Source organism: Asterias amurensis, chromosome 5 (assembly GCF_032118995.1).
Source record: "Asterias amurensis chromosome 5, ASM3211899v1".
NCBI classification, from domain to species: domain Eukaryota; kingdom Metazoa; phylum Echinodermata; class Asteroidea; order Forcipulatida; family Asteriidae; genus Asterias; species Asterias amurensis.
In genome coordinates this window covers 8054933-8069195 of record NC_092652.1, presented here as the reverse complement: position 1 = coordinate 8069195, position 14263 = coordinate 8054933, and the positions used below count along the sequence as shown (strand labels likewise).

General features: G+C 40.1%; 2 protein-coding genes across 3 annotated transcripts in view; one reads left to right on the top strand and one right to left on the bottom strand.

Annotated features, from left to right (window-relative positions):
* The first annotated feature begins 200 nt into the window (after positions 1-200).
* Positions 201-12324, top strand: LOC139937091 (transforming growth factor-beta-induced protein ig-h3-like). Of its 2 annotated transcripts, none has more exons than XM_071932086.1 (3): positions 201-840; positions 8891-9055; positions 9658-12324. In XM_071932086.1, the coding sequence occupies exons 1-3, from the start codon at positions 364-366 to the stop codon at positions 10003-10005; spliced, it is 990 nt and encodes a 329-aa protein (XP_071788187.1). In that variant the 5' UTR covers positions 201-363; the 3' UTR covers positions 10006-12324. The 2 variants fall into 2 exon arrangements, with proteins under 2 accessions (XP_071788187.1, XP_071788188.1); XM_071932087.1 differs by lacking the exon at positions 201-840 and adding an exon at positions 3047-3825.
* Positions 11044-14263, bottom strand: part of LOC139937092 (ATP-dependent RNA helicase DHX30-like) — a 27353-nt gene continuing 24133 nt past the window's right edge. Inside the window, exon 22 of the mRNA XM_071932088.1 lies at positions 11044-13846. Coding sequence (XP_071788189.1) covers positions 13676-13846 — 171 coding nt within the window. The 3' untranslated portion in view covers positions 11044-13675. The remainder of the gene's footprint in view (positions 13847-14263) is intronic.

Below are 14263 nucleotides of genomic sequence, written 5' to 3'. Positions count from 1 at the left end.
CTTCTAATCTAGGTAGTACGATAAGGGATGGTCTCTTAATATTATTTTTAAAATAAATCAGCACGCAGGCCTTCAACACTCCTCGTATGCAACCTGAATTATTGAACAGAGGGCGCTCTTGCAAAATAAAGTGTTTTGCTTCGAGATCGAGGGAAACTGAAAGCCGACTGTGGAATCTACCAAAGGTTAAGATAGACAATAAAACCAGTGTTGAAACAGGGAACTATCAATATCACACGTACAGGAAACGAATAGTTTATGTTTCGTACAATGTGAAAATCTAGGCTCAGAATCAGAGACCTCGAGTCACTTTGTGTGCTACATACACCGTAAACAGTACACAAAAATCAACTTTTGTGCAAAATGTTTTTCTCGAAATTGCTGGTTTGGTTCCTCTCTGCCTTCGGCTGTAGTTCACTGCTGGGTGACGACGCCAACATCGCTGTGTACGACAACGACATCCTTCAGGTGTGCCAGAACGCAGGAGCTTTGACATTCGCCAAGTACGCCCGCTCCATACCGTGGGTGAACCAGACCCTGGGGAACCTGTCATCGACGGGGTACACGGCCCTAGCCCCGACCGACCGTGCGTTCGACAGGCTACCCAAAGCCGTCAAGATCGCCCTGCAGGACCCACAGGTCTTGGAGTGGTATTTACGGTACCACATTGGTCTCACTGAGGTTTATACGAAGGTGATTAACAACAATTTGAGGATCCCAAGTGCATTCCGCCCACCTGGGAAGATGGAGGACCAACCGGAACCCGTGTTGACCATCAGGTTCAATGTCTACGATGTTGAATATGATGGAAAGGCTAACTTGACTAGCCGTTTTGGAAAGGTGATTAAAGATTAATTTTTAAAAGAAATTATAGTGTTTAAATGACTCAAATCACAGCTTAAAGGCACTGGACAATGGACACCTTTGGTAAGACCATGGCAGTATGTATCCCAACCAATTATGCATACTATGAACCTGTGCAAATTTGGACTCAATTGATCATCGAAGTTGCAAGAGGATAATGAAAGAAAAAAAGTTGTTTTTATGTGCTTTAATTTCCAAAAGGGCCCAGTGCCTTTAAATAAAGACGGTTTTCAAATACAGCTTAAATATTTAGTTGAGCCCCCCCCCCCCCCCCCAATAACTTACCCATCCTTCATCTGATTAAATCATGGAGGAATACATTTATTTTTATACGGTTCAATCAGGCATACAAAGACATCTCATTGTCAAATTTTAATGTCGATAAAATTGATATTTTGCTTTGATGAGTATGTTTAGCATAGTATATCAACAATTGTTACAGAACTTAAAAATTATGAAAGAACTACAAACGTGGGTTCTACACACACCAGTTCCAATGGTAGAAACAGTAACAATTACAAACACGAATTCCACACGTGAAGAAACCTGGTGATTTTTTTTTCCCCGTCCAAGTTGAAAACATAGTTTCATTATTGGCCTATTATACAGTGTGGTAGTTTCTATAGACCATGTGAACCTTGTTTACAATAAGTGTGACCTTGTACATTCTTTGAGTATTCTGGCAGTACACTGATCCTATGGGAAAGTTGACATTTTGTGTCATAATTTCCACATAAAACCAAGAGTTGTGAAGTAAAAGCTGGTCAAGTTTTGAGATATCAAAAGTTGATAAGAATTAGACAGTGCAATCTCCATAAAATATAAGATTTTATGTTTTCTTCCATTGAGCTGTATACAAAGCATGCCTGCAGGAAGTCCAGTGTCTATGTCTCTTTTGTAAACAAGAAGTCACGTGATGTCACAGGTCACATCGTCTATACAGCAAATTGTACTCATTTTCCCTTGGAATAGTCGCGACGTGTAGTAGGTATAGCGTTGAACGGAGTGAGTGCACATTGCGTATGGCTATGGTTTGAACAAGAACATTGCAATAAGACAGGGTCGGACCGCCGGACCAGTGTCCATTCACAGCACACTTGGTAGCTGCAGAAACGTGGACGGTATTTAAATCATAGAAAAGGGACACGTGGATTCTTGTGGATCATTATATTCTACTTTTAAAATATCTCTCTAATCATATGCATTCTATAACAATTGGTTACATACGCTTTTCAAAGACCAACTCGACCGATCCAAGGCAACGTGTTCCTTTAAATCTTGTTTTTCATGGAGATTGCACTGTCCGATTTTTATATAAACTTTTAAAATAGGCCTAAAGAAAGGGCCTACATCCCAATACTGATTCAGCTGTTATTTTTTGTTAACCATGATTTTAACCGGGATTTTAACCCCAAAACTGCCGGATTCACCAGTGCCTGAAAATTAATATGATGCACAATGTAAAGTTTCCCATCACGTGCAGTTTGTCACGAGACCCTGGGATGGAAGAGGTAAATTTACTTGTAAACACTAGATTAACTTATCCATATTATTATCCCATGCAATAATGTAACTTTTGATAATCTGAAGTCACGCGGACACTGTACAATAGTGAGCTGTAGTCCTACTAGTATAGTATGTTTTGGGCTCCCAAGCACAACACGACCTTTGACCATCGACTTAAAGGCACTGGGGACGTTTGGTTTTTGTCAACTTGTCAAAGACCAGTATTCCCCCACTGGGTGTATCCCAACACTTGCCCTATGCATAAAACAACAAACCTGTGAACATTTTGACGCGCTAATTGATCATCGAATTTGCAAGAGATTAATGAAAGAAAATACACCCTTGTTGCATTACTTTTTGTACTTTCAGTTCCAGGTGCATTACAAAAAAGGTTCCAGCTTAGGTAGGCCATCTGTTATTATTTGAGTGAGAAATTACCTATTTCTAAAAAAGTACGTTACGTCGGAGGGAGCCGTTCTCCCAATGAGTTATGCTCAGGTTCAACAGCTCTCAATTGCTCGTTACCCAAGTAAGTTTTTTTTATGGTAACAATGATTTTTTAGTACAAATTAATTACCAATAGTGTCGACACTGCATTTAAAGGAGAGCCACAACAGCCCAACAAGGTGGGCTAGCAAACAACCAGGCCTGCAACCAACATTGAGTAATTACCAAAGTGGCCAGTGCCTTTAATAGTATGTTTGCAGTAAGCTTTAGAAATTTTTGGTTATGACATAGGGCAACCACGGGGCAACCGATATCCTTACGTAAAATATTTACAATAGCGGCGTCTTTAATAATAAAAGGCACGTGCTTCTGATTGCAGCTTTTCGGTTGTGCATTATATAGTCTGGTCTGGTTGCACTGCCTGTTGTGGGTACCATTATCATTGTACATGTAATTCATACATTCATGTTCAAGTACATGTACTCGACATAGTACAGGTTACATAAACCTCCCTATATAAAGCGGAAAATACGACCAGGCATTACATACTCGTCCATAATGGCTTCAACACTACCCATTCTCATGGTCCTTGTGATCGCGGCTGTCGTCTTCCCTGTGAAGACTTCTGGCAAGAATGATGTCCTGGACATCGCTGAGGCTAACGGCGCAAAGGAGTTTTCTGCCCTCGCCCGGAAGAGTCCGTATTTGCAAAAGCTTCTGGAGTCCAGTGCACAACCCAATGGCCTCACCGTGTTCGCGTTCACAGACAGTGCATACGCCTCAAGCCCGGCGGCTTTCAAAGAGTTTATCAACGGCACAGATGGGCTGCGATTTGGGCTCGAGTACCATGTTTCTCTCGGCCTGACGACCAGTAAAGATCTACGAAATAATTTGCTACTTACCAGCGTGTTCCCGAGTCCTATGGGCGGTTCGTCACTCCCTCCTCAGTTTATCCGGATCAACATTTACACTATACCCAGCTCGGAAGGGGAACTTAATTCAGTTCAGGTAAGAAGAGAACGGAGGTAGAGAAAATGTAGGCCACATATCGCGTCAGCGCAAAAGGGGGGGGGGGGGGGGGGGCGGCTTGCTTGTTGTCCGGCTTAAGCTTGTATCAAAAGGAGTTCAACATTATAAAGAAAGAGCTGTTTTACATCTTTTGTTGAGGAATAAATAATGACCACACAGTGAGTGATTCCCGAACTGGCGAGGTTTATCTCGCCCAAGGACCTTTATGAGTTGTTAGAAATCAATAGAGGAAATCCGTCCCCTTTTTTTCGCATTGTGGGCTTAACACCACCTCGCTTGAGGAGTGACAATGGAAGACCATAGAGAAACCGACAATAGTTTTTTCTTCTGAAAACTGGGCTCAGTAGGTAGTACTAAGTAATACTTTAATACTGTAATAAATATGTAGCCTCGGCAGATCCATTCTTTAGGCCGGAACGAATTAAGGAGATCGAGGGTATTATAGAGAAGTACTCTCGCAAAGAGGAGGTTACTGATTTTTTTGTCAAGATTTCAGATTACGGATAATCCTTTTTAATCCATTCTCCACTGGAAGCCGAGCGAGGGTGGCATCGGGACCGGGAGGGATTACTTTTGTATGGTATAGTCCTGATAAATTAATGTCCTTCTATATTACTTCTTTGAGGCTCTGACTCCCATTCTAGTTGTTGTTTTGTTCGGATGATCAGATGATCTCATCGACAGTCTGTTCTCAAAGGGGGCTGAGATGGAACTTATGGGCGGTATATCGAAGGTCTCTTGCCCGATCATCACTCGGCTTACAGTTTCGTTCTTTGGTATTTTGGAGTTTGGAGAAACCATGGTGAAATTGGCTGTGGTTTTAGAGCATCTGTGTGAATAATCAATCGAAATATTTCTGTAGAGATTGAATTTACAATGAAACATGCAGTCACAATAATTGCTTTGTCACATTTCAATTTGAATGCCACGGGAAGTTCGTCCATATGATTCTGAACACGGTGACATTCGCACATCATTTTGGGCACTCCTGTGGAGTAGTGTATACAAAGATGATATTACTGTGTGATTGTTTTATGTTTATCACTATTCATGAGTGTCATTTATGGTTGTGTCACAAGAGATTTGAGCTACATTAATCGGACGAGTTGGTCTATAAAAAGCGTTTGTAACCGTTTTTTATAGAATGCATATGGTTGGAAAGATGTTTTAAAAGTAGAATACAATGATCCACACAAGTTTGCCTCGAAATTGCGTAGTTTTCCTTCTATTGTGCGAACTAACACGGTCGGCCATTTATGGGAGTCAAAATCATTAGTCGACGAGGTAAAAGGACACTTCCCGTGCAATTTCGAGGCATGTTTGTGTGGATCATTGTATTCTACTTTTACAACATATTTCTACCAATATGCATTTTGTAACAAACGGTTACAAACGCTTTTCAAAGACCATCTCGACCGATCCAAGGCAACGTGTTCCTTTAACTTGAGACTTCTAGATTAAAAATGAACCAGTGGAAAGGTGAACCCACGGAAAACCTGTGAGGTGTACAACCAACCGATGCTATGGGCAAAGGCCCGACGGCGAAACTCCAGGTCCCTATTTTCGACCCTCCCACACAGTCTGAATCAGTCTTTGAATGATAACGCAAAAAACAAAACAGATTCATATTATAATTAAAGGGAAGGTACACGTTTGGTAATTACTCAAAACAAATATTAACTTAAAAACTGACCCTGTAACGAGCATTATAGAGGTCGTTCACACGCCGTGCTAAAGTTGGTCTAAGTCCACTTAGACCGGTTCGGGTTCAACTTTTGTGCGTGTGAACGCAAATAAAGTTAGACCGGATCGGGTTTAAACCCCAAAACTTAAACCGTCCAGCGAGGCGGTCTAAGTCTAAACCGGTTCGGGTTTATCTTTTAACACTGCGTGTGGACAGAATGACATCCGGTTTTAACTCACAACGGACGACCCATTGTGTGGTTCAATGCACACGCCCGGGACCGAGAGTGCTTGTATACGGTTTCTGTTGCCTCTGATGCTGAAAAGCACCGAGTATTATATTAATTTCTTGCCGCTTACCGAGTTGGCGAAACCCTCTCGATCGGTGTATGCAGTTTAACACAGGCCCACGCCCATGATTCATTAAATTCTGAAACAAAATTATATTTTCCAAGCTTTTTTTGTTGAGTGTCCTACAATAAATTGAAACTGTTTTTCATGCGTATACTACGAGCGCAGCGAAGAAGCATATTTTGTAATGCTTCTCACATGTGTACAGCGCTGCCATCCCATAGTGATCAATCTCTGATATCCCATAGTTATCCATCACCGATCCCGTGGATGTGCCTTTCTATTGCCGTCACCGTTACTAGCGTGCTGTACTTTCAATCTAGGAGAATGAACTGCAGTGGGCGCGAGGCTGTGTGTAGGGGAAATTCCCTACGCCAGCAATATCACCACGTTGTTGGGAAGTTGGGAAAATACTGCAAAGTACATGTATTTACGTAACTTGCACGTGTGTAGTTGTGTTTATGAACGAATCGGAATAAAAATCGCGGCACCAGCTTTTGAGAGATCGCAACTTCCAATCGATTGAAGTACAAACTAAAAGTATTTATTAAATCGGAAACAGTGGTACAAAAACAAAACACAAAAATGAAACGTGTTCTGTTTCATGGAATATGGACAATATTTTGGTGAGTTTTCTCGGCGGTTTGTATCAATATTTTGTTTGTTTAAAAAAATATTTTCGAGTCGTGTTCATGTTTGTTTTAAGTGCCCATATCCCCCCAACGGTAAAACTGTTACCGCGTTCGAGTGAGCCATTTGTATCCAATAATTATGCCCTGTCTGATCATCCAGGGCATGGGGCACTCAGTATCTCGGCATACTCGGTGCGTGAATCTGATGAATAAAACCGGATGTAGAGCAACGGGGTCGCGTCTACTTTGACCTCTTAAAACCGAAGATAAACCGGATCGGGTTTAACTCTGTGCTGTCTGAACGCAATGGGTTTTTATTTTTACGACCACCCCCCGCTGCTCGTAAAAGTTAGACCGGTTCGGGTCTAAGTTAGTACGCTGTCTGAACATACCCATAGAGAGCTGTTGATGGTATAAAACATTGTGAAAAACGGCTCACTCTGAAGTAGCATAGATTTTGAGAAAGAGGTAATTTCTCACTAAAATAATAAAAGACTTCTAGCTAGAAGTCTTTTAATCCTATCTGAAAGCACTCAAATTCGTCCAACAAGGGTGTTTTTTCTCTGTCATTTTCTCGCAACTCTGATGACCAATTGAGCTCACATTTTCGCAGGCTTGTTATTGTATGCTTATGTTGGGATACACCAACTGCGAAGGCTGATCTTTGACAATTACCAAAGGTGTACCTTCCCTTTAATGTGTGGCTTGCATTATTCTCTACTCCTCGTCGTTCGGTGATTGCGCCATCTGCCTCTCATGTTTTTCAGCGACGGGCGGACGCAGGCGACGGTGTGCGTTTAGTCGGAAGACTAGCGCAATAATTTACAGATCTCTTTGTTTGTTAGCAACGGCTAATTCTTTTACAACTTTACTTTATCAGCGATTACAACTGAGCAAACATAAGCCCTACAATAAAACTTTGACATGGTTGTATTCGCTATCTCTACAACAACATCCACAAGCACAGAGCTTGTAACAGAGCGCTATAGAAAGAGCCATTTCCCTCACCTCACACGCCTATTTAACAACTGAATTGCAATACTATAGAATGCAGCTTTTTATGCGCTTTTTGACTATGCCTGCAACATTTTAATCATGGTTACTGTTTCGCAACTTTTAAAACAATTTGTTTTATACATTGTAAATTATTTCTTAAACTTATAACAGAGTGTGAGTTTTTTTTTCTAATTTTTGATCTCTGTATAATTTTTCCTGTAATTCGACCTACGGTCGCCATGGGAGTTTTTTCTTTTAAAGAATCAACCTATGTAACTTTTGTAGGACAAAAAACACAATGCCCACAGATTTACACTAAACTTACACAGTTTGAAGATAATGATAGTAGAAAGCTTCCCTGAAAATATTACGTGCTGAGGTGCTGTAGTTTTTGGGAAATGAGTAAAACAATGTCATGAAAATAATTTTCGTCTCATGAGACGAACATTATTTTTATCATTTACAAACGTATTTTCATGACATTGTTTTACTCATTTCTCAAAAACTACAGCACCTCAGTAAGTAATATTTGAAGGGAAGCTTTCCACTATCATTATCTTCAAACCCTGTAAGTTTAATGTAAATCTATGGACATTTTGAAAAGGTACCCAAATCCTTTAACATTATATCTTCGTGATTGTTGTAAAAAAACTCCCTGATGCAAGAGCTTTGTATATAACTAGTAACAAGAGCGGTGTTGGTGCTAACAGTAACCTTTTTGTTACGCCCACAACGTCCTGTACTACGATTGTTCTATAGTCTTGGTGCAAGACGTTATTGTCGAGTAAGTAAAACCATAAGGCCCGCCATACACTCGATACTACACACGGTTGCGATTCTTTCACCGATGTATTTTAATGAGCAACAACGTCTTGCACCAAGACTACAATCGCACGTGGTCATCGTCTCATTTTCGTGTTGCATTTTTCACCCCGCGTAAAAAGGCAATGGACACCATTAGTATTGTCAAAGACCAGTATTCTGTATCCCAACATAATGCATAATAAGTTGAAAAATCTGGGAAAGTTTTGACTACATTTCGGTCGTCGAAGTTGCAAGAGAATATTGAAAGAAAAACACCCTTGTTGCACACTTTTGCCTGATGAAATGCCAGATGGAATGCTTCAGGCCTGAAGTCTTATTATATTCGAGTAAGAAATATACTTCTTTCTCAAAAACTACGTTACTTCAGAGGGGGAGCCGCTTCTAAAAACGTTTCATTTCTCACGTTTTATACTACCAATAGCTCTCTCTCCTTTGCTCGTTACCAAGTAAGTTTTTATGCTATAAAACTAACAGTTATTTTTGAAAAATTACCAATAATAGTGTCCAGTACTTTTTACTTAATTTTGCCATGTTGGTCTTTATTTCGGTAAAAACAGACGGTGACGGCGACCGGAGCTCCCATCATCCACCCGGATCTCCAGGCCAGCAACGGCATCGTACACATTATCAATAAGGTCATGTTCCCCATCCCAATGGGTGTCAACATGCCAGACTTTCTGAAGAAGGATCCCAGATTCAGCCTTCTCTTCAGTTTCCTAACGGTATGGAATTTGAAACGTCAGTTTATGGGATTTGAGGCATTGCATGATGAGGAACAAAGTTTGTTTTTGCGGTAAACACCTGAGTAGACTATGTTCTTTTGAAAATTTGTCTTGCTTTGTATTCTATTTCTGCGTACGGTAGTAGATTTATCAGAATTTTTGAGACTTTTCAGTTGTGAAAAGAACTTTCCTGCTTTTTAACTATACTACCTGTAGGCGGAAGGTAGAAAATCAGCTGGGACTACTACACTTGAGTGTCGAGGTAACTTATTCAGCGGAGTGAATTCTCGCGAATTCCGTAAATCTACTCAATCCGCGGTTAGTAGAATATAAAGCAAGACAATATTGTTATAGAACATCTATACCGAGCAAGCAGATACACACATGGTAATACCGGAAACATCTCACCATGCTTTGCCAAATCAAACAATTGTTATACCAGTATTATTTATTAATAAGGTGTAATTATTTGCATCGGAGATCAAAAAAACTGTATTTTGATTTACCCTCCAGTACGCAAAGGTGTAGAAAACGTTGCTTGCAACAGCTAGTTCTATTTTCTCGACTCTAACATGATACAAACTATTTTTTTAACATTGTAGAAAGCAAACCTAACCGGTGCACTAGCAACAGACCCATCCAAGCCACTGACGATCTTTGCTCCCAACGACGCCGCCTTCAAGAAGCTTCCCAAGGCCGTGGTGGATAAGCTCGCCAATGTGACCTTCCTTCAAGAAGTTCTCGAGTACCACGTGGTGAATGCTGCCCTCTACGCCGCTGGTCTGTACGACAACCAGAAGCTTGTACCACTGGCGGGTGGGACTATTTTGGTTCTGATCGGTCCAGGAGGAGTATTCGTTGATAACGAACAAGTGATCCAGACGGATACCACAGTCGTAAACGGCGTCATTCATGAAGTGTCTGGAGTTCTGATCCCGCCGGCAAAGTAGAAGTAGACTTGTGGGCAAGTCGTTTTTAAAGGTTTCTCGCGGTGATTGGTTAATAATGGCTTTCTCCGAGCAGTACTTTCGCTGATGTTTCCAACTTAATAATTCAGATTCAGATACTCTCGCGAGACTCTACTTTCGCGGCAATAGGGGGAGCCATGCAGCAATATCGCGAGAGACACAACAAGCATAGCGACTTGATCACAAGTCTAATTTCCATTGCTAAGCCTATAATGTCATCAGCAGCTCTTAAAAAACGTTTATAGAAGTATACATTGGATCTACAATATGAAATCACACTAACATAAAAAAATGTCCGAATTGCAATTATGTTTAATTGTTATTTTTGACGAAAGTGTTAAATCATTATTCAACTCATTAAATAAGTTCATCTGAACTGCTAATAAAGAATGGATTATGATTTTTTTTCCCGAATTCAAAACATACTACAATGTAGATGTTACTCACGATTCACTCCTAAAGCTAGGAGCTTCTTCAGTAACCATGTCCAATGCTTCAAGACCTTTTGTACCCTTTCTTTGTAGAGGAGGCCTACAGCGCCCTCTATGACCAAAAAGAAATGATACAAAAGGGCAGTTGAGCATTAGACATGGTTACCAGTCTAAAAGATCCAAGAAGCTCTTAGCTAAGAAGTGGACCTAAACTAAAATGTTTGGATTTGAAAAAATAATAATCCATTATTTCAACTCGTTTAAAATATGTAGTGATAATTTTTAACCAGAAACGGAGGTATCGTATTTTTGTTTTATTTTAAGTAAAGGTATATGGGGTCACATTTTGGAAGTTTTGTAATTTTTCTTTGAAAACCTAATGATTACACAAATGATAAGTAAGAATGATGGAAAATCATTTCATCAAATAGTTTTTGATGTTAATTACAATTTTTGATTAGGTCTCGAGGTGTACCCTCCCTTCAAATGAAAACAAGTATATAAAACAACTGGTTTAAATCACTGGATAACATAAATCTTGACTGAAAATGAGATCAACATATAAATTATATTAAAGACAGTGGACACAATTGGTAATTGTCAAAGACCAGTCTTCTCACCTGGTGTATCTCACAGTATGCATAAAATAGCAAACCTGCGAAAATTTGAGCTTAATTGGTCGTAAAAATTGCGAGATAATAATGAAAGAAAAAAACACCCTTGTCACATGAAGTTGTGTGCTTTCAGATGCTTGATTTCGAGACCTCAAATTCTAAATCAAATTCGTGGAAAATTACTTCTTTCTTGAAAACTATGTCACTTCAGAGGGAGCTGTTTCTCACAATGTTTTATAATTATTACCAACCTCTCCCCATTACTCCTTGTCAGGTTTTATGCTAACAATTTTTTTGAGTATTTACCAATAGTGTCCACTGCCTTTAATTAACATACCCTTACACAGATGTTTTTTTAAAGCACTGTATACTTTTGAGAAAAAAAAAAAAGCACAATACTCGGGTGGGATTCGAACCCACAACCTTTACCATTCTAGAGCAGAAAATTCACCGGCTAGACCACTGAGACTACCCGGTAGCTAGAGGCAGTTCGAATCCCATATTTCAGCAGCAGCAGCAACTGCTATAAATGATAGAATCATTGGGTTTAAAAAAAAAGATTTTTAAGTTAAAAAACTTTTTGGCAACAGGCCTAATACTTTTGTAATGCTTTTATACTTTTTACAGTTTTAGACAACTGCTCAAAACTTAAATAGTTTACACCCAGTACCATTGGATCTCTGCCCAATAGCAAATGGCAAATATATCTTTCCCATTAGCACACACTACACATACAGTTGAATGCTCTTGGTTATTGCAACATACAAAGCAGACGCGTTCACTTTTATGTCACCACCATGACCACAGATAATAATAATAATAATAATATTGAGTTTTTTTATACAGCGCTTTTTCACTCCCTACGGGTGTCTCAAAACGCTTTAAGATATTACCCCTGGTCACTGGGCCTTAATTCACTCCTTAAACCATCTCAGCTCCCTGGGGAGTATACAGCCTCGTGCAGCAAATGTGCTACTCGACTAAATCAATCACAATAACCATCTCTGCCCTCACAGGTACCCATTTACCCCTGGGTGGAGAGAAGCAATAATAGTTAAGTGTCTTGCTCAGGGACACAAGTGTTACGACCGAGTTTCGAACTCACACAGATGTGGAAAAGAAAGATTTATAGACTGAAATCAGTATATATTTACCCCTGTAACATGAGACTTTGACTATATTCATTCCTCATTTTCCAAGATAATTTGTATTAAATGGGTATTAAATGGTTTTATAATGTGCTTTTTTTAAAGTGATCTTTGTGTTGAATTGAGTGTTGTATTTCTTAACATTAAAAGTTAATTACTTAAAACCCCAGTATAACACTGATATAATTGAAAGTTTCAGTGTTTACATGTAACCTATGGGAATGGTGGATAAAGGTGTTTGAGAAATGAGTCAATTAATTAACTTGGTTAGGCGCTCTTATCAAGAAATGCAAGATCGGTAGATCTACTTAGGGACTCTAGGTGGCAGCAGACTCACCAGGTAAATCCATTGTTCTTGGAAATGTGAGCATACTCAGATTGACTTAAAGCCATTGGACCCTTTCGGTTCAGAAAAAAAATAAAAGTTCACAGATTTACAAATAACTTACAGGGTTTACAGAAGGCAATGGTGAAAGACTTCTCTTGAAATATTATTCCATGAAATACTTAACTTTTTGAGAAAACAGCAAAACAATATAAATTCTTGTTAACGAGAATTACTGATTTATTTTAAACACATGTCATGACACGGCGAAACGCGCGGAAACAAGGGTGGGGTTTTCCGTTGTTTTCTCCCGACTTCGATGACCGATTGAGCCTAAATTTTCACAGGTTTGTTATTTGATATAGAAGTTGTGGTACACAAAGTGTGGGCCTTGGACAACACTGTTTACCGAAAGGGTCCAATGGCTTTAAACAGTGGAAATTTACCTTGTACATGTACGTCTGCTGCGACCTAGTGTTCAACAGTCTCCCATTGTATGGTGTAATATAGCTTGAACACCTGACTTCACACTTTGAGGCTTGTGAATGCCAGAGAGCTGCATAGGGTACATATTCTCATTTCACATGGCCTTCAGCACTGTTCCGGAGATTTGCAGTTAAATCCGACATACACACATAGACAAGTACCTTTCCTTAGAATTCTAGATGTCATACAGTAATGGACCGATCAATCAAACTGTGCGCGTTCACCCATTTGACCAATCACAGCAATGATTGTGGTTGGCCAAACTCGGTCATGCGTGCGCGTATATTTGGCACGCGCGGCAGAATCGTGCAGAATGTCATTGGGAGTGTTCGTACACGTGTCTTGCTCACATGCGCGGTGGGCGGAGCTTAGTGGAAAGCCGGAACGGTCCATTGACTTCAACTGTCTGTTACAAATTGTTCTTCTGTTTCCTTCTGAATCTCCGGGGCGTCTCTAAGCGGCTGCCTGGCAAAGAATTACCGATCACCAGCGGGCAGTGAGGTTCATATTAATTGCAGTCTGCCAGTCAATATTTCATTTGCCGGGGCAGACCAGGGTTAAGCGATCATAGTGTGAAAAGGATTATTCCCCGGGTAATACAGTAGTGTGAAAAGGGCTTACGATGGCTGCCTGGCAAGGAATTACTGATCACCAGCGGGCAGTGAGGTTCATATTCATTGCAGTCTGCCAGTCATTATTTCTGTGGTTCTGTCTCTTCTTCTTGCTGGCGGCCGTCACCATGAACGGGGTCTGAGGGCTGTTGACAACCTTCTGAAGCATCTCCAAGACGTCTTCATGTCTCGTCTTCACTTCCTGGGGCTGGAGAAATATGAGAACTGGGCTCGTTAGAAATACTTAAAGGGAAACCATTGTCTTTGGATTGGGGATATAGGAATGTATATTGCAATTGAAAGATGAGAAACTTGGCCCCAAACCTTTCCCATCGTTCCTTCAATCCCTCTGAATAAGCATTTGGGTTTTACACTTGACCGGATAACCATTTAAATCTGTTTCAAAATTGGCTTAAAGATAAAAGGTTAAACGAAGACAATGAAACCAAAAGTAAAAAGAGAGAGGAAAAAAACCCAAACAAAAAACAAACCAAAGCCTACACTTCTGATCGATCCTAGAAAGTGTGTTGACATTTGTATCTTTTACAGATTGCCTCATGGTTCAAATTAGAATTATAGAAACAGTAAAAAAGAGTTAAACAGAAGTCACACGTTCCATCTTACT

Excerpts from the sequence above, each read along its gene's own strand:
- LOC139937091 (XM_071932086.1), top strand. The coding sequence starts at position 364 with ATGTTTTTCTCGAAATTGCTGGTTTGGTTCCTCTCTGCCTTCGGCTGT. Across the intron at positions 841-8,890 it reads TGACTAGCCGTTTTGGAAAG|ACGGTGACGGCGACCGGAGC; the intron begins GTGATTAAAGAT and ends CGGTAAAAACAG. Across the intron at positions 9,056-9,657 it reads TTCTCTTCAGTTTCCTAACG|AAAGCAAACCTAACCGGTGC; the intron begins GTATGGAATTTG and ends TTAACATTGTAG.